Source organism: Carettochelys insculpta, chromosome 30 (genome assembly GCF_033958435.1).
Source record: "Carettochelys insculpta isolate YL-2023 chromosome 30, ASM3395843v1, whole genome shotgun sequence".
NCBI lineage: Eukaryota > Metazoa > Chordata > Testudines > Carettochelyidae > Carettochelys > Carettochelys insculpta.
The window spans coordinates 8,503,322-8,528,111 of record NC_134166.1 but is presented as its reverse complement, the minus strand read 5'-3'; the positions used below and the strand labels follow the sequence as shown (position 1 = coordinate 8,528,111).

The following is a 24,790-nucleotide window of genomic DNA, read 5'->3' as shown; positions in this document are numbered from 1 at the left end:
ACTACCCTTTGTGACCTGTGTCTGGTAGAAATCAGAGGTAGATCATGTTCAGTGGGAGACCAGAGAGCAGAGGGGCTCCATCCACTCAGCTTTCATGCTTGCATACTGCAGGTTAGTTATAGGCAGGTATTTTCAAAAGCCGTATGAGTGGTCCCCACAACTGGGTATGCAACTGTCTCCCGTAGAGGTGAGAGGGAAGAACAAGATGGCCTTTAGAGAGGAAGTCAAACTACACTGATGTGCCCCTTCCTCCTCATAGCTGAATTCTGACACTATAGCAGCCTTAGCTCTTAACTGTCTCAGGTTTTGTTGAACTTCTGATGTTAACAGCTTGATCCATTTAAATAACACTGTTAAATAACCCTAACCCTAAGGCTACGTCTACACGTGCACCCAACTTCGAAATAGCTTATTTCGATGTTGCGACATCGAAATAGGATATTTCGATGAATAACGTCTACACGTCCTCCAGGGCTGGCAACGTCGATGTTCAACTTCGACGTTGCTCAGCCCAACATCGAAATAGGCACAGCGAGGGAACGTCTACACGCCAAAGTAGCACACATCGAAATAAGGGAGCCAGGCACAGCTGCAGACAGGGTCACGGGGCGGACTCAACAGCAAGTCGCTCCCTTAAAGGGCCCCTCCCAGACACACTTTCATTAAACAGTGCAAGATACACAGAGCCAACAACTAGTTGCAGACCCTGTATATGCAGCACGGACCCCCAGCTGCAGCAGCAGCAGCCAGAAGCCCTGGGCTAAGGGCTGCTGCCCACGGTGACCACAGAGCCCCGCAAGGGCTGGAGAGAGAGTATCTCTCAACCCCCCAGCTGATGGCCGCCATGGAGGACCCCGCTATTTCGATGTTGCGGGACGCGGATCGTCTACACGTCCCTACTTCGATGTTGAACGTCGAAGTAGGGCGCTATTCCCATCCCCTCATGGGGTTAGCGACTTCGACGTCTCGCCACCTAACGTCGATTTCAACTTCGAAATAGCGCCCGACGCGTGTAGACGTGACGGGCGCTATTTCGAAGTTAGTGCCGCTACTTCGAAGTAGCGTGCACGTGTAGACGCAGCTTTAGAGTAGGTTTACTTGCCTTGTTTTGAGCCATATATGTTGTGCATTAACAACTGCTTTAAAGCAGCTCTGCAGACATCTTTACATGATAGTTTTGCTTATGCACTCTGAAATCACTCACTGGTGCAGAACAGTTGCAGTACACAGTTCTCACTTTATTGCATCCAGACCAGAATTTTAAATGAACATGCTCTCACCAGTCTTCAGGTCTGCTGGGTCTAATCCATATGCCAAGACTTTAGGGATTCCCCATTCCGTGCTCATGAGGACGTTATGCCGTGGCTGGTACCAGAAGTCATAGCCGAGAGCAGGGATGTTGGATCCTTTCTCCCAGTTCCCCTTTACCTCAAAAGTCTCTCCATCAAGCAAGATAAAGCCACCTGATACCAAAACAAAACAGTGAACCTTGTTAGATTTCAACCACCTAGTTATAAGAGCTTAAGCAGGTTGAAGCTAAATCCACATGAGCCCAGAAGATCAACCCGCTCAGGGTTGATCTTCTGGAGTTCCATTTCACATGTTTGGTAGGGACATGAGAAATCAACCTCTCAGGGATCACAGTTGACCCCTGTGCTCCTTGCAAGACACCAGGAGTAAGGGAGGTTGAGGGGAGAAACCCTCCTATCCACCTTTTTCAGTGGGGACGGCCAAGTAAGCCGAGTACAGCTATGTCAACTTTAGCTATGCAACTGCCGTAGCTTGAATTGCATATCTCCAGCCAACTTACTTTTCCTAGTGTAAAGTATCGGAGGGGTAGCCGTGTTAGTCTGGATCTGGAATAGCAACGAAGGGTCCTGTGGCACCTTATAGACTAACAGAAAAGTTTTGAGCATGAGCTTTTGTGAGCACAGACTCACTGATGAATCTGATGAAGTGAGTCTGTGCTCAAGAAAGCTCATGCTCAAAACTTTTCTGTTAGTCTATAAGGTGCCACAGGACACTTTGTTGCTTTTCCTAGTGTAGACATAGCTTAAGGCTCATAATAGTGAACTCTTCCTTGGCCTCCAGCTTATTACCTGTACTTTGAGGAGGATGGAGAAAACCTCCTGAAAAGAGATTTTTTCCCCCCTGGGCTTTCCATTGGAAGGGATTTCATTAGTATTTCCACCAGGTATCAAAATACTCAAAGAGAATTTCCTACCAAGGATTCAACAGGGAATTTGCTAAATACAAATGTCCTCCTAACCAGGCATGTATGCTGACTGGCCAAACAAAGAAAGGCCCAGCACAGCTCAATAGCATTGCTGTTGGCCTATATGAGATAACTATAGAATGCAGCATCTGATCAATTCCAAATTTTCACGGAACAGTCTAGGCATCTATTGGCACAAGACTATTGATTCAGGTGCAAATCAGAAAACTAAAAAAGCCTGATTCAGCAGCAAATCTGGGGTGTCAAACTGTCTGGTACTGCAGGCAGAGGAATTTCTCTTCTGTCTGTGTGTATTAGAGGCAGCTGCTTAACTTGACCCATGAGGAAGCTGTCCATAGACTGGACTAGCAAAAATCAGAGCTTTTCAAGGAGGGTTCAAACGGGTACAGTTGGGAAGCTGGGCCCAGGAGGACTGGGGGACAATAGTGGTGATGAGGGAAGCAGGGATCTAGATGGGAGGCACAGGAGGAGGAAGGGAAAGGAGACAGGGCCACAGATCTCCTGACATGTATTATTCCCTTCCAAACCAAAATATTTCAGTTCATTTTATTCTGAAAAACACCTGGCTTTGGCCACTGTTGGAAGACAGTATACTGGGCTAGACAGGACCTTTGCTTGGACCCAGTATGGCTGTTCTTATGTTCTAGTGCCAGTGCTTCTGTGGAGTTGGCCCTATGGTTAACAACTGATGGCAGCACTGCAATATGAAAACCATACTAGTTTCAGCCTAGAACCCTCAGGGCTCAGGGCCCAGCTGTGAGCCTATGAAGGTGACAGTTGTGTGTTTGTGCCCATACCACAAACACAACTGTTACCGTCTTAGGCTCATGGCTCTCAAGGACAGCAGGTGCCCAGGTTAAGGAGCTCTCCTGTAACACCTGAGGGGATTCCTCCCAGTTGGGATTGAATGACATGGATGGGGACTGTGAGAAATCTGCCCTGCCACTCCTCTTGAAGTACCTGTTCTGTGGTTAAATAGAGAACTTCGGGCTCCAGGACTGCTAACTGACCAGCAGTACAGATGGACTGCAAGTTCTCAATAAGGCTTCCAGTTCTGAAGTAAATATTCACGCTCTTCTAGGGAGAAAGTAACTTAAATTTCTTACATGAACTGTCATGCTGTCACCCTCCCCGCCTCCGATAAGTGGGTGGCCAGAGAAGGGACTTGGGGGTTGCAATACAACAGTACCTGTAAGAAATTTAAGTGTGCAGTGGAGTTCGGGGGTCAGGGCTCAGGCTTTCAGGGCAGGATTGGACGAGTGGAGGGGTTTGAAGCACGGATCTGAGGGTGGGAGGGTACAGGAATCAGGGTTGGGGGCATGAGGAGGAGGTCAGGGCAGAGAATTGGGGTGTGTGTGGAGGAACTTCGGAGTCAGGGCAGAGGGCTGTGGGGTCTCAGGCAGGGGGTTGGTGTGTGTGTAGGGGGAGCATGGTGGGGGCTTGGGTTAGGGCAATCCTAGACTGTTGCAGGGAGCTTGGAGCTTGCCTTGAGCAGTCCCTGTCATGACCAAGCCACTGGGTTGGCAGACAAGTCCCTGCCCCACATCGCTCCTCTTCCTGCACTGCCCAGCATTCAGTCAGAGTGACAAGAGAGGGGACGTAGCACAGGTTCCAATGCAGACACCCCACCAGAAGCTTGTCAGGGAGCACACATGCCTCCTACAGCTGTCTCCAGCTGACCCCTTTAACCTTCTTAGCTGCCTGCTGCTGTGTGCATGACCTCCAGCAATGTCAGTCTGTTGGAGAGAGAGCCCCTGGAGTCTCCCTGGAAATACATGTGCACTGCACCTCCTCCACCTGCAGCAGAGGACCCCAGTGTTGGCTGGCTCCTTCTCACTGGAGTGGCACATTGGGGCACACTTCCTTACTGTCACCTTTTCTCTCTTGAATGACTAAGAGGGATAAATACCTTTGCCATTGCCAGATGGGTCTCCCATGCTGCTGATCATGACCTCACCATTGCCCAAGCAGTGAGTTGTGTGGGGGTTGGCTAAGTTGCACTTCCAGAATACATCAACTGGCTCAATCATCTAAGGAGAATTGATATGCATGGTCAATTCTTCCTCGATCAGCCCATCCCCAGTCAAAATCACAGTGTTAATCAAACCCCAACAAGGAAATTTTCCTGCCACCAAAAAACTCATTAAAGTTATAGGCTTTTGGACATTTTCCACTTGAGAACTCAACCCTACGTGTTCTGCACTTGTCCAGACAGAGGCTGCATCTACACTAGCAAGTTCTGCTGAAAAAAATTTACCCATTGAGCATCTACACACAAAATGCACTCTTTTGATCTGAAATCAGAAGAATGCAGCACTTTTTCTGGAGGCCCTCTTCCTCTCCCAGATGAGGAAGAGCGCCTTTTTCAGAAAGAGTCTTCTGAAAAAAAGCATGTGCAGATGCTCCACGGGCCCTTCTTTTGAAAGAGGAGTCCTTGTGGCACCAGATTTTTTGATCCCTGGCCTGTTCTTGCGAAAGATCAGGGGCTATGTGGATGCTCTCTACTGACAGAGCAGATTGATCCTTCAATCTGCTTTTTTTGTGTGTGGTCATGCTCTTTCAAAAGAAGTTTTTTCCAGAAGGGATCTTCCGGAAGAACTTCTTTTGAAAGATCGTTGTAGTATAGACGTAGTCAGAGAGAATGAAACTATGAGCAAAGCTGGGCAAAACTTTTCAACCGAAAAACTAAATAAATATGCTTGAATGAAACACAAATGTACCATTTTGGGCTTAACAAAATGTTTTGTTCAGGCCAAAACTGATTTCCCTTCTTTTTCTGAACCGCAAATGCACTGAAAAATCTATTGTTTGCTCAGCTTCAGGTATAAGAGAGAATAAACAAAACCATAGACCAAAGGTGCAAGTTTGTGTATATTTACTCAATTCCACTATCACTAAGTGATTCTCCTGAAAAACGTGTCCCCAGTGTTACATTCAAAGCAAGGGTGGCTCTAGTTAAAAGACATTTTATGCAAACACAATGGCCCAGAGTTACCCAGTAAGACCTAGTCTACTTCAACCACCTCCATTGACCAAATCTATGTCACTTCAGTTACCTAACTATCATAGCTGAAGTCAATGTAGTTAAAGCTGAATGTTGCATGCAATAAGGTTAACGGGAACTGCTCTACCATCAACATCAGCTACTCTTCTCATTTTGGTGAAGTACTGGCATTGATGGGAGAGCACTGGGAGACTGATTTATTGCAGCTAAGCAGACATAATAAATCAATGGCCGATGGATCAATCACCACAGTGTGTATCCCCAGCATAGCAGACACAAGGTCTAAGTCTGAAAGTCAGAACTACTGCCTGTGACACACTGGTGTTGTCTCTTCCCTCAATACATCTACAGGAGAATTAGATGTTATCCAGCCAAGCCATGAATCAATAAGATGATACCAGTCAGTTCAACTGTGATTGCAAAATCTTTATTATTGGGGATTGTAGTAAAGGCAGAGAGAACACTGCCTGATTTTCAGGTTCCAGTTTAAGTTGGCACTACTGACAGCTAGAAAAAGGAGGCATTTTGGCTTATCAAGTGAGCAAGTTCAAAGCAGACACCATTGCTCTCTAGACCAAGGTTTTGTCTTTCATCCCCTTGTACGTACCGTATAGTCAGGCTTGTTACCCAAGACTATGAAGAGAAGCACTGTAACCCTTAACTACAAGTTGCACGCCAAGGGCACCAATTTACATCACGTTGTGGGAGGGCAGTATTTCCCTTATATGTAGAACTCAGATTTGAGAAGTCAGAATCCTCTTTGTCTGTGGAAAATGAGCTATTTTCTTAGAAATGTGAAGACTTTTGAGACTGACCAGTTCTTAAAGTTCCCCAAAAGTCCTACAAACCTGTTCTGGATTGTTCATCTGGTTTCATAAGTTTTGGTTCCCAGCTCCTGGGCAGGATAGGTATCTTGGAGTCAGTCATCTCCTACTTACTTTGTGCATCCTGGGAGCCCGCATGTCTGTGCCCACATCCACCACATAAATGCGGGAAGAAATCAGAGAAGGAAGAATAAGCCGGTTCCGTTTTTTTGTGACATCACCAAAGCTGCTGCTGCAGGTGTTCCACCCAGAGTGATGGAGCTCATCTCGGAGGTTGGGCATGGGCAGACGATGGATCACCTATGGAGCCAAAGGCATGGTTCAGATTCAGTCCATAAAACAGGCAGCTGCTAATCATGATCTCACCATTGCCCAGTGACACAGAAAGACTCGCCAGCACTTGCAAGAGACACTGAACAGTGATAGAGAGAGAAAAATAACTTGCGTCTAGGCAGCAACATTCTGACTTTACAAAGTTTAATTGATTACAACTGTGGCAAATTGACTGCAGTTCATAGTACTTTACACTATTTCTACTGGCCCTTAGTAGCATATTGTGTGCATTAAGAAACAAGATATCAGTGCATAAGTCTATTGTCCCTTTAAGAAACCACATTCCTCCAGTAAAATTCATAGCAATAATTAAGCAAAAGAAAAACTATGACAAGATGTCTTGTCAACACTGATATACTCTCCTTCGGGTGCATTTTAATGCGAGAGAGCGGAGGCTAGAATGCATTAAGCAATTTGAGACATACAAATATCTAGCGTTTTAAAATGCAGTTTAGATTACGTTTGTAGCAAATGGTCCTCAAAATACGTTCTGCCAGATAACTGGAAGCTATACTCTTGGCCAGGTACACTGTGCTTTCCTGTCTTATGAAAGAATGGATTAGTTTCATAGACTTCCTTAAAAAAACAGTAACTGTCAAACCTTTTGGACACCCAAACAAATCTGATCTTGCAGTGATTAGTAATCTTGCTTAATATCCATTGACAATGCGGTTTCAGAGGGAGGTACTCAAATGCTTACAAAGCAGAGAAAGTCTTTGAAGAGACCTGGGAACGGCCGGTAAATATTAGCTTTCAGCAATCCCTGGAAGATTCCCAAACTCAAGTTTAGAAAATGCAAAGCAGACACACTACTAAAACATGGGGTTTCAGATAGCTTTTGTGTGAATTCATAAGCCAGACAAATCCAAGTGAAACCTTTCTGAGGAGGGCTGAGTTTAGTGTTTCTAAAGTAAAAGGAAGCTAGTTGAGTTACCCATGGTCTGGGGTTTTTATTTTGAACTTGCTGCACATTCCTAAGAAATGTAGCATGAAGTTAGATTGACAGTTAACACTGAGATGTGTATTTGAAAGTGGTGATGAAGAAACCTCTGTCAGAGTCAAATACCAGGGAGACAGCAGACAAAGAATTATTGAGGCAGGATCCTTGGGATCCAAACTGTTTAACTGTAAGAGGCCCCAGATAGGATAGCAAGAAGTAGAGCACAAGGAGAGATTGCAACACAGAGTTGGAACAACTAACATTGGACTGACCTGCCACATTTGGCAGGAAAATCAATGCCGTAGGAGAGGGCCCAGGACAAGAATCCATCCAGGAGGAGGGAGAGAGACACAGACTGTTCAGGGTCCTCCAAATTTTGGTGCATCGGGTCCCCATTTAGGTCCAGGGCATTGGAAAGGACAGATATTTTCCCTATGAAGAAGGGGTTAAAGGATCTGAAGCTAGAGAGTGTTACTAAATCTCAGTAAAGCTGCCTGGGTTCAAGCCAGGCTAAATGCAGAGGATTAGAACCAGAATCTTGACAGGAAGGTACCTGACAGTAGTGTGGAGATTTGGGGTCAACATCCACAGTGGCCAGATAGTCAGGCTTGTCTATCCCCGTGTTCCTGTAGATACAGGGCAGGTACACAATCTCCTCTCTGGGACCTTGCAAAGCAGAGAGCTCATTTAGATCAACAACAATCAGTGTAATGCTATCGCCAAAGCAAGCCTTGGAGGTATCTCTCACTGGGTTGGATTTGCCCAATTGGAGGTTGGGAATCTCAGTGTCTTCCTTATAAGGGGAAGCATTCAAAACAGGGCTCAGTCTGACATACAGCAAATAAAAAGAGCCCAAAATCTGCAATTTGTACACAATTTCATTATTTTAAAGCCAATCTTACGATTTTTGTTGATCCTGACTCAGGACTTTGGAACATTTGGGATTGGCAATACTGTCTCATGTAGCTCTAGTTTACCACAGAGGACCTCATCCACATTACAGGTGCAACATTATTGGACTTAAGGGTGGTGTACACTGAAAACTTCCATTGTGACAACTATTTCTTAGGACAGGGTTGCTAAGAACCTGGTTTTTGACTGGAACAACTGGTCAAAAAGGGACCTTGGTGGCTCTGGTTGGTGGTGCTGGGGCAAAGGTAGGTCTCCTACCTGCCCTGGCTCCGCACTGCTTCTGGAAGCAACCACCAGGTCTCTACAGTCCCTAGCTGCTGGGGCAGCCATGGACTGGGAGGCTCTGCATGTCAGCCCTGCTCTGAGTGCCTGCTCTGTAGCTCCTATTGGTCAGGAACCACGAAGAATGGGAGTTATGGGGAGTAGTGCCTGTGGATGCTAAGACAGTGCATGGAGCCTACCTAGCTGACCATGCACCTAGAAGATGCAGGGACCTGGTGGCTGCTTCCTTGGAGCCCGAATAAGTTCCACCAGGACTCCACATCTAGAAACCCCTGTTTTAGCCTAGAGCTCCCTCCTACACCCCAAACTTCTTATCTCTGTCCCCACCCCAAGACCACACCTCTTCCTGTACTCTGAATCCCTGCGTCCTAGTTCCAAGCCCCTTCTTGCACCCCAAACCTCTCATCCCTGGCCCTACCCCAGCCAGAGCCCACCCCACCACACACACTCTGAACCCTTCAACCTCAGCCCAGAGTCCTCTTTTGCACCTCAAACCCTTCATCCCTGGCCCTACTCCATGGCATACACCCCCAACTTGAGCCTCATCCTCCCTGCACCCCAAGCCCCTGCTTCAGCCTGATGCTCCCTCCTGTACTCCAAACCAGTCATCCCCAGCTGCACCCCTAGCTGGAGCCCTAACCTCCCCCTGCAGCCCAACCCCAGCCCAGTGAAAGCAAGTGAGGGTAGGGAAAAGCAAGTGACAAAGGGAGGAGGGATGTATTGAGTAGGGGAGAGGATCTCAGAAAGGGGGTGGGCATAGGACAGTAGGGGTGTTTAGTTGTGTGCCATTAGAAAGTTGGCAACTCTAGCTCAGGTATGAACATCCACACCCCTTAGAGATGTAACTATGCCAATCTAACCCCCGGGTTGATGGAAGAATTTTTCCACTGAGCTAGCTATCCCCTGTTGGAGAGGTGGAGGGTTAGTTACAGCGAGGGGAGAACCCCTCCTGTCTTTGAAGTGAGTGACTATCATGAAGCACTAGAGACGTGGAGCTGACGCTATTCCACTGTAGCATATTAAAGTATGGACAAAGCCTCAGTTGCAGCCCCAAAGCCATACTTCTGCTTGGCAGTGGGCAAACAACACAGGAAGCTGTAGGTCAGCAAACTCACCAAACCAGTCACATGGACACCATTACTATTTGGCTTGGTACCAGGAGGCCATTCAGGCAGTAGAGCCTGGTCTGGATGCTTTGCCCAGAGATAGGCCAAAATGAAACTAGGTTATTTTAATAGCTACAATCTCCTCACTCTTGCTGGAGAAGCTGCAGAACAGAAGTAGTAAAAGCTGCGTCCAAAAGTCACCCATATAATCTGCACTGAATCCAAATGGAGTTCAATAAAGCTCTTGTTTTGATAATTTCCATTTCAGAACATAGAGGACAGGACTTGCCTTTCATGGCATCTAATGGAGTCTTGTATCCAGGTCCACACGCTCCACATTTTGCTGATGAGAGAAGGGGTAAAAAAAAAGAAAAGTTACATACCTCCGAGTTATTTACCTGCGCATTTCTCAAAGGGGTTACTGACATTGGGTGCTAGGCTTAAAGAGACCATTGAGATAGTTTTCAGAAGAGCCAACCAGCCACAGATCAATAAACAGCTAAGTACACGTAAGACATCTGAAAAGGCGGCTCGCCCAGCATGGCAAGCTGGGATTCCAAATATGAAGGAAGTTTGGATCTTAGTTTTCAAGACGTCCCACCCTGCAATGTAACACCAAACGACTGAATCATAAGCAGCCAGATAAACATCTAGGCTTTAGAAAGACTTGATTTGTGAAAGGTTTTAGAGATTAGTAGGGAAGCAGCATTAAAGAGTTCAGCTAGAAAGATTGCTCAATTTGACCAGCCCACTTTATTATTATAAGAAGAGGTCTGCACCATTTTCTGTGTATTAACCCTTGGAGTGGTAATTTCTAAGGATTTAGAAACTGGTTGAGGGCCAGTAATGCAGAAGACTAGAAAGGATTCCTAGCAGAGCTTTTGCCTAGTGGGATTCCTCACCTGTACCATTGTCTCACTGCTGAAAACTCAGTTCCACCTGTTCCCCTGCACTCCATCATTCTGCCTTCCTGCTGACTGCAACCTTCATTGATATCTAGCAGTGTTCCCTGTAAGCCGAGTACTTGGGCATCTGCCTAGGAGAGATTCAGGTGCCGTCCAGCTGATTAGCTGAGTGCCCACAGCTAACAGCCTATGTTTTTATGGGTGGTGCATATCTACACATGCCTCAGTGCACATAACAAAATTTATTTCACCCCGGATGGGAAAATATTAGAGGAAACACTGTTCTCTATCTGTACTCCCCAACTAACAAGGCAACCTAGCCACTAAATCAGGAACCAGCAGAAGAGGGCAGCTCCGCTGCAAGTCCATGTTCCCGAAGACTGGAATGGAATCCAGTGAGTTACAGTGGATGATAATCTGGCAGGCAGCCGGGGAAGTACCTATCTGGCTGGCAAGCCCACCAACTGGGGGAAAAGAGAGCAGCTGCCCCAGGGCCTGGTGTTTTGGCAGCAGTGGCCAACAGAGCTCCAGGCCCCTTTGAAGTGTTGAAGTTTTGTACAACTTCAGGGGTAGGGACAGTGACATGATCCTGGTGCCACTAAGGGTGACTGACTGAGATCCTGTCCATTTTGCCCTTGGCTCTACCCCTGTGGGGGTACAGAGCTAGGCTCCCCTCCCACCTTGCCCCAGAACCCACAGTGCCTGTTGGCCCCACTGCTGGCTGGAGTCTTGGGGCTTGTTCCTTAATTAGGCTAAGATCAAAGTACTTTCAAGTAGCAGAAGAAGAGAAAACCATGTTCCTGATATAACCCTTAAAACACTAACGAATTTAGTGGATTCAAGGTGCATTCCATGTGTAGCCCCACATATACATCATATAGGCTACATCTACACTAGCCCAAAACTTTGAAATGGCCATGCAAATGGCCATTTCAAAGTTTACTAATGAAGCCCTGAAGTACATATTCAGCGCCTCATTAGAGTGCCGGCAGCCACAGCACTTTGAAATTGCTGCGGCTCGCCGTCGCACAGCTCGTCCAGACAGGGCTCCTTTTCGAAAGGACCCCGGCAACTTCAAAATCCCCTTATTCCTAACAGCAGAATTTGCATGACCATTTCGAAGTTTTGGGCTAGTGTAGACATGGCCATACTGATTATATTGAACACTTAAGAATTCCCAGTTATCATTCTGAGATTTGGCAAGTTCTTGTCCCAAAATCAGGACTGGTTCTACTAAAATGACTGTTTAGATGGGAACCCCAGTGTGCACCGTTGCAACACGCATGCTTTAGGAATCGTGCTGTATTTACAATCATTTATTAATATATTTAGCAAAGTCACAAACACTCTAACCCAGTCAGAGAGATGTGCATTCTGTATTCTCTCTGTCTGAACATTGTTGAAGCAGAGACCACCACTTTATGTCACTGCCATTTTGTGTTAAGACCAAAGCACGTAGTCTATTAGTGTTAAGGTGCAGAACAACTCCATATATGGTAGCCCGTTGGCTTGCCTCTATCAAGTGCATGTAACTGTGCAGGGTACAAGCGTGGAGCCACCTAATTGGTCATTTTGTAGCTCTCATGCATGAACTATATAAGCACTGATGCATTCTGTTGGTGGGCAGAACTCACTGCACAACCTGGCAGAACCCACTGTTAGGCCTGTCTGTGCATGTGACTTCTCTTTCTTTGCACGTTGCTGGGAAATAAAACCTGTTAACTTTCTTCAGTAGTTTCCTACAATCATTGAAGCAGCAGTTTTGCTTCAGCAACATCCATGTACTCACACCATCCCTTGCCATTATCTTCCTCATCATCTTCCCGAATAGCCCTCATTCTGGCACCATCCAATGAACCATCTCTCCCTCCTCCTGCCCACGAGCTGGGGTACAACTTTTATTATATGGTACGCTGACACCGCTATGTCTTGTGGACATACAGGAGGGGTTTCTCCCTTGCTCCTTATTTGTATTTCCTCACCGTATTAGTATTAGAACAAAAAGCAGTTAAGTAGCACTTTAAAGACTAGCAAAATAGTTTATTAGGTGAGCTTTCATGGGACAGACCCACTTCTTCACACCATAGCCAGAAGTGGGTCTGTCCCACGAAAGCTCACCTAATAAACTATTTTGCTAGTCTTTAAAGTGCTACTTGACTGCTTTTTGTTTTGATAGTGTATAGACTAGCACGGCTTACTCTCTGTTAGTATTAGTATTAGGGTACTCTTCTCCTGTAAGTGAGTATATTAACTGTACAACTGAGTCTCATATATGTCAATTCATTGCCATGACACTCTTGTGTTGTGGTCAATATCTGCAGATGTTCCCATCCTAAAATAGCCAAAAGCTGGCATTGATTCATGGGCCTGTGGTTGGCTGGTGTCATGGACAAATTTCCTCCTTAACTACTCTATTCTTGGTCTTCCGCTAGACCATTTATCTGTACCAATTTCATAAGCCTCAAGATTTACTCTAACCACTGAAACCAATGTCTTACCAAACATAGGCCTGTGGGTTCCTTGCTTACTTTACTGATTAATGAAATAAATGCTAAAGCTAACTCAATGGGCTACACATGTTCCCTTGGCACAGAGCCTCACAGTTTGGAGCTATGGATCATTTCCAAAACAAGAGCGAGACAATCCCATACATATGGGACATCTAATATGAGTCATATAGGTTGAATCTCTCCAGTCCAGCACCCTCAGGACCTGACTGGTACTGAACAAGAAAATTTGCCAGCCCACAGGAGGTCAATATTGTCCAGCAGCATTACCAACACTTCCAAAGTTTTCTAAGCTCTTGTTAAACACCAGCATAGAACACTGAAAACCAGGACTGATGATGGCAAACAAATTTTATGGGACCATGGGAAACTTGGTCACACCCATTGTAAGTGGTTGTCCAGCTAAGTAAAATCATGCTGGACAAGAGAGTGCCAAATTAGAGAGGTTCAACTGCACAGATGAATTCTTCAGCAAACTTGGATTCTGGATGGACAGTTACCAGTTACTAGCCATGCTTGTATCAGTGTAGGAGTGTTTGTTTTAATCACTTAAGAGCACTAGGGTTGAGAGTTAAATAATAATAAAAGCCTACTATATAGTAGTTGTTACTGTAACAGTTAATATTCCAGACTGTCACAGGATTCATGTTTCAGGTTTACATTAACAAATAGCTATCTAGGATCAAGAGACATTATCATGAGACATTGTTTTAAAAGCACATTAAACACCATTTCCAAGTTTATACACCTTATCAGAGTATAAAACCCTGCACGGCTACACAGTCTTAATACTCCAGTCCTGCTGAAACCATTCCAACGTGGAGGGAGAGCTCAGCTGCTGCCTCCCTCCTCCCCCATATCATACGAATAACGAGTGGCCAGCTACTATGTGATAAATTGAGATATTCTGAGAAGGAACAAAGAATGTGATGCCCGTTTTGCAGTTGACTCCAGTGCTTAAAGTATGTGTATGATAAATGACTTGCCATTTTGCTTGTTTTCTCCACTGTCTTATAATCTTACATTGTGACTAACAAGTTCTTCCAAAAAACCCCCAAAACTCTACAGAATCTGATACCTTCAACTTGATAGGATGTGACAGCTGCATTTCCCCACTTCATCAGATTGCTATTCCTAAACATAGACAAATTCCTAAATTTTGACTTTGGAAAATCCACTCACTTTGTTCTAAAATGTTTTAGTTTAAAAGCATGCATTCCTCAGAAACAGAGGTTGCTATAGTACTGAACAGACCGTATAAGGCTGCCTGAAAATAAGCAAAGGAAGGAGAATATGATGTATTCCACACCATTGCACGTCTAAGCACCAAGACAAAGTTTAAACTTTATTAACAATAGATACTTGATCAAACTCAACTCCAGCCTGTTTTCCCAAATCACCTAAATTAGCAGGGACAAAGCATGTATTAGATTAGTATTGCACAAGTATATTGCTCTTTTGCTGATAAACAAAACAAGAGACCACTTCAACTGGAATGTATGCTACAGATAAGGGCATTTTACTCTTTTTCCTTCCCTCCCACTGCTTCCTTCCATATTTGTTCAAATATTGTAACCAGTGAAGCATCTGTTTGAAATTGACATATAACACTCACTGTGTTTTGTGTCAGACTCTTCACGAACACATGTCATGAATCTGCTGTTTGTACCATTTTGTACCAGATGATGATAAAAATGGTGGTATTAGAAATAGTAACATGGTGTTATGTAACTGCCCACAGGCAGACTCACACCTGGGACCTCAGGGCAGGCACTGCAACAGCATGAGTTAAAGGCCAGCTGGCTCTCAGCTTAGGCTGTAGAAGACACAGGCTTTCTCTGTGACATGGTTTAGATACCACTACAGGTGACAGTTAACCACACATAGGTATGTGGGTTATAGTTACACATACCAGTTGTCATTGCATTGTTGCTTCCCAGCTATCTTTGTGTCTGACTGGATGCTTAGAATACCTTGAAGTTGGACTGTATTTATAACAGAAGTCTAGTGAAAGGCCAACTTGCTTTGCAAACTGCTCATTTATATCACTGGGTGTTCGGTTTACTGCTACTTTACAGCAGATAGTTCAGTTTACTGCTGGATCAGGAGCTGCTGAGGTTCTCACCCTCCAAAATGTGCAGGATATCTATATTGACAAGGTTGCTCTGCTATGCAGTCTACTTCCCCTCCCATTCACCATAAAGATAACAGCCATGTGGCAATTGCAGCAATTTCTCATAGGAAAGCTGTACTTTCAATGTAGAATATTTCATCCTTTTCAACAAAGAGGTCACTCTAGGCCCGATTCTTTGTTTCTTGTGCAGTCATTTGTCTTGGTGAAAACTGAGTGTATGACGCTGCCACGCTGGTAGTATTTTGCATCCTCTTTCTGCAGTCATTTATACCTGTGCTAGGTGCAGGGAAGTGGGGAGGTCCCACTGTCACTCTTCTATCCTATTTCCCTCAGTGAAACCAGAGTAGAGTCACTCCATGTGAGCAGAGCAGCTAGCTCATAAACCACCACCAGCAGGTGTTCCTGGTGCCACCACATAGCAACCTCTGTTCTAGTTAACAAGAGAGTGCATAGATGGGCTACTGCAGCATTTATGATTATTTTAAAGCTATGAGTCAGAATTCCCAACAGAACGGTGAAAGAACACTCCTCAGGGGCCTGCACTGCTCCTCCTCTTGCCCCCACAGGATTTCAAGTTGGGAAAGGTAGTTTTCACACCCTCATGGACATAGTAAAGGGCTGTACTTTGGATGATTCCAAGGACTGGCATACCACCAAAAGTCAGCCCTGAGAATGACGGTTTATCTGCAGCCTGGTTTTTTAACCACACCAAGTTCTGCTGTTGTGCTAAAATGATATAATATTCTGTACAATGTCAGAGAGTGAAGCCTGTATCCTCTAGTCCAGCGGTTCTCCAAGCAGGTTTCAAGGAGTCTGCCAAAGTAAACCAGAGAGCAGGGACAGCATTACACCCATACACCAGGGGCTGAGGCTGAAGCCTGAGCATTGCCACTCAGAGTAGACATTGAAGGCCAAGCAACTGAGCTTTGTGGAGCCCTGGGCAATTGTTCTGGTTACTACCCTAGCTCCAGCCCTGGCTTATGAGCTAGAGGATATGCAAAAATACAGTTGTTGCTGTGCATGTGGGCCTCAGAAAGAACATACTATAGCATGTTGAGGGGGGCCTTAGAGAGAAAACGGTTGAGAACCACTCCTCTGGTCTAGTGGTCAGAACACAGGCCTAATATCAAGGTACCTAGGTTCTATTTATAGCTCTTGCCAGGCCCACCAACAAGGTGCAAAGGGGGCAACTGCCTCAAGGCCTGGCGATTTAAAAGGGCCCAAGATTCCTGGCTGCCACTACCACAGCTGTAGTGGTGGCCAGAGACCCAGGCCCTTTAAATCACCACCAAAATGCCATGCTGCATGCTCTGAGCAGCTCTCAGCAGTTCCTGGGGAAGAAGGGGCACATCAGCGTCCCCAGCCATGCTCCTCCCAGCCAAGGTCTCACCCCATCAGCTTGCCCAGAGGTCGAGCAAATCTGTCAGCCTCCCTGGCTTTTGCTGACCCACTGTACTGTATGATCTTATGGCAAGTCACTTCATTTTTCTGTGCCTTTGTTTGAGAGTAATAATACTTGCATAACTTCTAAGCCCAGAAAGGACCATTGTGATCATCTAGCATGACCTTCCATATATATAGGACGTGCAACACGCCCAAAGCAACTCCTAAAGCAAATATTTCAGAAAAATATCGTCTGTCTTAAATCTTAAAAATTGTCAGTGATGTAGAATTCACCATGTCCCTTGGTAAACTGTTTCAAAGGTCTGATCTGATGAAATGGGTCTGTCTCATGAAAGCTCATAAGCAAGTAAATCATTTTGTTAGTCTTTAAGTGCTACATTTCTGCTGTTTTGTTTTGTTCCAAAGGTTAATTACTTTCTCAGTTAAAAATATGCCTGATTTCTAGTTTGAATTTGTCTAGTTTCCACTTACAACCACTGGATCATGTTATTCCCAGAGGGCTGTAGAGTTTTAATAAACAGCACTAAAGTGCATTCAGATCTTTGGGGCAAAGATACCACAGAAATATAAAGAAGCTCACAGACACTGGGTTCCATGCAAGTGTTTAAAATGGGACATGGGAGCTTATTTTCAGAATATTTTCCAAAAACAACAATCCTTTAAAAATAAAAAAGTCATTCCCTTTATGCTTATGCAACCTGGCAGTTACATTTTACAGGGGAGTTATAAAGTCTATTGAGGCAGCTACAGTAAAGTTGCAGACTGTTCAGATAAAATAGAAGTTGTTGGAAGTCTGCCTAAAGAGATTACACATTTACAACAACATGCAATAGGATCATAAAACTGTTTTAACGTATGGATAAAGAGTATCGCATACTAATTAGTTCAATGTGACAGCCATTTGCACAATCAAATGATATCTTTCTATATAATTTAGTTTCAAGCAGTATGTTTAAGGTTAAAAGACTACAAAAGATTCCAGTATTTGTAACTGAACCACTGAACAGCTACCCTTCTACGTATATGAGTGTGAAATTTTTGAGGTAGGTTCTGCCTACTGTAATTCAGCAACAATAAATTCTTACAGTTACAACTGTCTCCCCTAAAAAAAAACCCAACCCGTGTATAACAAGTCTAACAGGCTTTTCACATTGATCAACACAACCCATCGTTATTATAGTATGCATGTCTGTGCAACACTATTTGAGATAGGGAATCCCATTTACAGAAGAACAAATGAGATTAAGTATTTAGTTTTCTTCTTCATACAGGAAACATTAGATGGACAGAATCACTTTTCCACACTGTTACAAAGTTTGAACAAACAAGCAGTATTTATCAAGCTACAAGATTTTGTTTAATTAATCTAGTGACATATTTAAAAGGAGGTAGCCAAATAAATTAGATTTATGACATAACTTTGTTTATTTTAAACTGATGAGATTATACATCAGGCATAGAGGACAAGAGCAGTAATTCTGACATTGTTCAATTGTCACAATGTAAATTTTAACAGTATGAGAGGGACAAGGGTAGCACTTGTGTGAAAAAGCAAGACAAGACCCCAACTCACTCAAGCAATAAATAGCACATGGAGATTGAATACGTGACAGCATGCGGCCATAGAAGACCCCTTGGGATGTTCCCCAGTGTCCCCAACTCTCTGCTTTGTTTGGGGAAGACAAGAGGACCTGGCTTAGCAGGACAGGGTGGTGGGAAGCCCCAGAGAGCAAGAAGATGGGTGTCACTGGCCTGATCAGCACATCAGGGAACATCCCCAGGGGGTCTTCTGTGACTGCACACCATCACAGATGATACTATCTCAACTCTGAAAGCCTGAACAAGAGGGCTTCACTCTACACCCCCATTCCCACCCATGATTGCTTTAGGGCTCATCAGAAATCCATGAATCATCTCAACTTTGCATTGGCACAGAGGCAGTTTTCTGTATGGCTGCATCTACACTAGCAAGTTCTTCAGAAAATCTGGCGCTTTTTCGAAAGAACACATGGCACATCTACACAAAAAAGACCTTCTTTAGATCTGAAATTGAAAGAATGTTGCTCTTCTTCTGGAAGCCCTCTTCCGCTCCTGGATCAGGAAGAAAGCATTTGTAGACACTCCACGGGCACTTTCTTCAGAGCAGCAGTCCTCATGGCACCAAATTTTTCAATCCCTGGCCCATTCTTTCAAAAGAGCCAGGGTTGTGTGGTTGCTCTTTGCTGAAAGAGCAGATTGCTTTTTCAATCCACTTTTTTGTGTGAGGACATGCTCTTGCAAAAGAAGTTTTTCAGAAGAGATCTTCCAGAAGGACTTCTTTTGAAAGATCACTGTAGTGTAGACGTAGCGTCTATGTATGGCGTTCACATTACTCTTGTACTTTGCAGTCATTTTGGTCGGAGCCTTATCTGTGGTACTGATCAACCCTGACTAATAAACAGCCAGATCCCAAATTCTAGTTTACTTTTCATCATTTACTCTGTCAGAACTGCAAAAAATTAATACTCAGTTTGAATAGTTAAACCAGTCTAGTCAGTATCTGTCTCTATAGCTGTGTCTACACGTGCACGCTACTTCGAAGTAGCGGCACTAACTTCGAAATAGCGCCCGTCGCGGCTACACGCGTCGGGCGCTATTTCGAAGTTAACTTCGACATTAGGCGGCGAGACGTCGAAGTCGCTAACCTCATGAGGGGATCGGAATAGCGCCCTACTTCGACGTTCAACGTCGAAGTAGGGACCGTGTAGACGATCCGCGTCCCACAACGTCGAAATTGCCGGGTCCTCCATGGCGGCCATCAGCTGGGGGGTTGAGAGATGCTCTCTCTCCAGCCCCTGCGGGGCTCTATGGTCACCGTGGGCAGCAGCCCTTAGCCCAGGGCTTCTGGCTGCTGCTGCAGCAGCTGGGGATCCATGCTGCAGGCACAGGGTCTGCAACCAGTTGTAGGCTCTGTGTATCTTGTGTTGTTTAGTGCAACTGTGTCTGGGAGGGGCCCTTTAAGGGAGCGGCTTGCTGTTGAGTCCGCCCTGTGACCCTGTCTGCAGCTGTGCCTGGCACCCTTATTTCGATGTGTGCTACTTTGGCGTGTAGACGTACCCTCGCAGCGCCTATTTCAATGTGGTGCCGCGCAACGTCGAAGTTGAACATCGACGTTGCCAGCCCTGGAGGACGTGTAGACGTTATTCATCGAAATAGCCTATTTCGATGTTGCTACATCGAAATAAGCTATTTCGATGTTGGCTTCATGTGTAGACGTAGCCTATTTAAGTGTTTTCTACCATGGGCTTTAACCGCCTTTGTATGTACCACAACAATACACTAGATGAGACTGTAAATAATATAGTGCAATATTTACACCTAAGGAAAACATCCCCTACTTATGTTTGTTACGTTTCCCAAAAAATGTTTCTATAAAAAGCATTTATATTAATAATAGGACTTGTAGAAAGCAAGTAAATACAATATTAGAAGCTGGTCCTGAGCTACATGACAGTCTCCCTTTAAGGAGTGGAGAGTCAAAATTACACTCACTCAGCAAGATGACTGTTACTAGGCTTTTCACGGCTTTCACATTCTGAAACAAACAAATATAGCTATTGCTCACAAGAGATGCAATTAAAGATTTAAAAACATAGCAACATTTTCCATTAAATAGTTTACCAAAAGAAAATTTAGCCCCACACTGCTCCTTACATTTACTCTGCATTTGTTAATCAGTAGCAAATCCACTAGTCCTTGCTTAGGGAAAGATTAAGACATTTCAAAGGATAAATGCTGCAGCCTGCAAATACCAATAACAGCAAGATGCAGTTTGGAACCTGCAGCCAAAACTCTGGGTCTTCATGCCTAATGCTATGTGCAGAGCGGAGATAGTTTCTTACCCATGTTGAATGCCATCTGGTCAGTTCTTCCCAGCTGCTTATGACCTGGAAGAAAAAGGAGTGCGACAGGAGAAGATTCCACAGAGCACAGGCTGGTGTTAAAGGGTTATATAGCAGGTTAGTGGGTGGGCAGGAGGAGGGTTTGGAACAGCTGCCAAGGGAAAGGCTAAGGATGGAAAACATGTGGGAGGTGCCAAAGCAGCACACCACCTCCTTCTTTCCCTACTAATATGGGGAAGCTGTTAAGGCTCTGAAGGACTCTACTGCTCCCTTCCCCAAAGGCTGGGTAATGCAACTGGTTCTGGTGTAGCTCCCACTTGCTTTTCCTCATATGCTGGGGACATGTGTATGTTTGCTGCATGCCAATAGCTTTCTTACACAGAGAGATGACAGGCTTTTAACAGTGAAAGGGAGAGGAAGCCATTCTGTTCATAAAACTCTTGCTTCTGGGCACTATTTCAAGTTCTTCAGAAGGCAGTGAAATGCATGACCTAGTTACAGCTCCCAATTGTCTCTTGCTTGGCAAGCCTGTGTTTTTTTCTTTTTGTTTTGTTTTGTTTTGTTTTTTCCTCATTCATATAGTATTTCAATCCTCTAGGCACAACAGCTAGCTGCAAGAGCTCTTCCTGCTGGTCAGTTAGACCCATTTTTCCCATGAAAATTCTGACTTAATATTTTTCAGAGGGGGTCATCTTCCACAAATCCATCTCCCATCCTGCTCAATAACTGATTTAAAGGGAAGGATTTCTCTGCTCCCAGGAAAAAAATCATCCTCCACTTTGGATACTGTTAAACTATCTCTGTTCAGGAATGAATGCAATTATTTTTCCTCTGGTATTCTAAAGAGGTTTTGTTTTGTTTTGTTTTGTTTTTTTTGTGCTAGAATGCAGTGAACTTACCCTGACCATTTTCAAAAATGTTCCCAAGGGAAGATGTAGTATCGTCTATCTCCACTTCTATCCTTTCCCCCACAAACTCACTCTGCAAATTACTCAACTGAAAACCTAACCCCTTTTCAAAATCCACCATTGAGACCACTCTTGAAAATCCTAGAGACAAAGGACTGTAAGGTAGAAACAGATGAACCAACTACAGCTAATAATTTATTTGATGAGTTTAGCTCTTTTTCCTGTATGCAAATTGTACACGAGCAGTTTGGATTTTTTAACTAATTTGTTTGCCATTTCAAACCAATTGCCAAACATTTCGTGCAAACAAATTCCAGATTAATGGTTGCTTGAAAATTATGTGCTGTCGATTCCTCCACATAGTTTATAGTTACAATTAACTATTCCAGCTATGTGATGGGCCATCTAAGTCACATGGTATTGTTCATTTTTCCTAATTGGATATTCTGCCCTCTGTCAATCGTGTCAATCCAATTTCCAATTTCATTTTGTAGCAAAGTATATTTTGGTTTTAAAGTGAATGTTAATGTAATTACTCATTGGAACAATTTGCTGGGAGTAGTAGTGGAGTGTCCATCCCTTTAAGGGAGCGGCTTGCTGTTGAGTCCGCCCTGTGACCCTGTCTGCAGCTGTGCCTGGCACCCTTATTTCAATGTGTGCTACTTTGGCGTGTAGACGTTCCCTCGCAGCGCCTATTTCGATGTGGTGCTGCGCAACGTCGATGTTGAACGTCGATGTTGCCAGCCCTGGAGGACGTGTAGACGTTATTCATCAAAATAGCCTATTTCGATGTCGCTACATCGAAATAAGCTACTTCGATGTAGGCTTCACGTGTAGACGTAGCTAGTGTGTGCTCCAGCCTTGGTGCACCCAGAGAGTTGCCATTTGTGATCATGAGCATAGAACTGTAGTAAAGCCTTGATTATGTTGCACACGTAGAGGTCTCGGAGAAGAAATGGGGCTCTGCCTTGAACTGGGGAGCCCAGAGAGTGGAGCTGGCAGGCCCAATGCTCAGGTACATTGCAAGATGGTAAAGTCAGGTAAGCATATTCATCAAGTCCTTGAGGTCAAAACTGTAATACTCACAGCAGATGAAAAACTTTAAAGAAAAAGCACCCTTGAGTAACATACAACTTCATTTGGGCCTTTGAAGTGTAAGTTCTACCTGTTCAGTTGTTCAAGGTTTCTGTATAGGACCTATTACCATTGCATCTAAGGCTGCTTCTACACTCTCAGGCTCCTTCTACACTCTCACTCTTCTATCAGAGGTGGCTTTGTAATGAGGCAATTTGAAGCAGGCTAATGATGCATTAATGTGCATATTCAGCACCTAATTAGCATAATGGCAGTTGCATGAATTTCAAAATGCAGACTTCAAATTGCAGATTGACAGTGCAGATGGGAGCAGCTTCAAAATAAGCCCCCCACTTTGACATTCCCTTACTCCAATCTAGTTTTGTGGGAGTAAGGGAATGTCAAAGTGGGGGGCTTATTTTGAAGCTGCCCCCATCTTCACTGTCAATCTGCAATTCGAAGTCTGCACTTCAAAATTCACGCAGCCACCATTATGCTAATGAGGTATTGAATATGCTTGTTAGCACCTCATTCGCCTGCTTTGAATTGCCTCATTACAATGCCACCTCCAACGGGAGAGTGAGAGTGTAGAAGCAGCCTAAGTGTTGCTGACCAACTTCCATACCCTCAGAATCATTTATACATCTCTTTGGGCTGCCCAACACAGTCTTTGTACTGTTATAATTACGATGGTTTAGAAACTGATCTAGTTAAAGTGATAGAACTAGGGGTTTATAAGCTATATTGTTATAAAGTATCTTTCTAACATACCTATGACCACAGCAGGGCTTTGTACTAGATAAACTATATCAGTTTCTAAATCAGTAAATTTCTAACAATATAAAAATTGTATGCCCTTCAAATTTAGCCCACAGTGTAAGCTATGCCACATGCCTGATGAGAACCCTGGAATTTTTCTAGAAAATGAGATATTTAGCCCATTTCTTCTGGTGTCTCACATCTCTCATATTCACAGAAAGGCAAATTCTTCTCCTGCATGGCCAGTTGTGCAATGACTGAGTTTTGTTTCATACCTGAATCAATCATCTTATGCCTTGAAGCATGGTATTTAACAATACTGGCTGCCCTAGCCACTTGTGCAATAGTAGATGACAACTTGATTGCGCTGTACAGAATGTGAAATGAAGGTATGTATTAAGCAAATAACTTTACACACCATTATTTTTATTTATGGCTCTTTGCAAAAGTCTATAAGTCCACTCTCAAACAACACAAGATGATCTGCATGTCCGCATGTTATGATCTCTAATTCTTCAGATGCTGACACCACATCCATTCAGTTGCCCTGGGTTCTTTTAATTTTTGGCCTCAGTGCTACAACCACCTCCACTTACAGCAGTTAAATGTGTAGGGTGGGTACTAGATTGTGAGTTCTCTAAGGAAACAACTGTCTCTGTTATTTGTTCGCAGACAGCCTAGTACAGTGAAGTCCTTAGATGTTACCATGATAAAAACAACAATTGTTATGCTAGGAACTGGACTGAAACATATTTCACATGCTGCAAGTCAGCAATTACAATCTGAGCTGGTAATTACTTTTGCTCAAATCTGCCCTGGACAAGTCTGAAACTGGCCATTCATCCCTGACCACTCCCTGCACTCAATTCTTTAACACACTAAGAAACTAAAAATTATGCAACTCTTTGGTTTTATCTCTTGTGCCATCATTACACCATCTGCAAACTTTCCTTATGAAAAATGGAGCTGACCTTTTTTTCTCCTCAGCTTTTATAGTTGTCACATATCATTAATCCAAACAAAATATGTTGGCCTGCAAAGTCAGGATAAGCATGCAAGAAGAATAAACATCATCATCCAATTATAAACAATAATCCTTCATCTCGTATTTGTCTTTGCAGGCAGTTTGGGACTGGAATCTTGTCCTTTCAGTGTTTCTAAAGCACTGTGTATGTTTAACTGGATGTCTACAAAACAAGAGCATAAATCATTTTGTCTTTAGGAATAATGGCTTTGAGAATTTTGTCTGAGCAGGACCAGGCATGGTAATGTTAATTTTTTTCCTCTTCTGATTGTCTAGTAAGTACGAAAATAAAGGAGAAAAAGTAAAACCCCTACCAAAATAACACATCATACCACCCACAGAATTCTCTTATTGTAGTGAGGATGAGAGAGAGGAGAAAGAACTACATGGCTATGTGTAGACTAGAGTGATCTGTTGACAGAACTCTCAGAAGATATCTTCCTACAAATCATCTGTCGACATATTGCAACCAGACAGCAAAGCGTATCAAAAAGTGATCCACTCTGTCAACAGAGAGCAGTTGGGCAGTCTGGCGGCTCTCTCGACGGGAGAGCCCC

The 24,790-nt window shown here is 44.2% G+C and overlaps 1 protein-coding gene across 2 annotated transcripts in view; it reads right to left on the bottom strand.

Moving 5' to 3' along the window:
• SELENBP1 (selenium binding protein 1) overlaps positions 1 to 20,577 on the bottom strand; it is a 32,253-nt gene extending 11,676 nt beyond the window's left edge. The window contains exons 1-6 of one of the 2 annotated variants that reach the window (XM_074980770.1): positions 20,469 to 20,571; positions 9,927 to 9,980; positions 7,891 to 8,003; positions 6,179 to 6,364; positions 4,146 to 4,266; positions 1,281 to 1,463 (exon numbers count right to left, since the gene is read on the bottom strand). In XM_074980770.1, coding sequence (XP_074836871.1) covers positions 1,281 to 1,463; positions 4,146 to 4,266; positions 6,179 to 6,364; positions 7,891 to 8,003; positions 9,927 to 9,980; positions 20,469 to 20,484 — 673 coding nt within the window. In that variant the 5' untranslated portion in view covers positions 20,485 to 20,571. Of the gene's footprint in view, positions 1 to 1,280; positions 1,464 to 4,145; positions 4,267 to 6,178; positions 6,365 to 7,890; positions 8,004 to 9,926; positions 9,981 to 20,468 lie in introns of both variants that reach the window. The other variant, XM_074980771.1, reaches the window with a different exon arrangement.
• Positions 20,578 to 24,790: the final 4,213 nt, after the last annotated feature.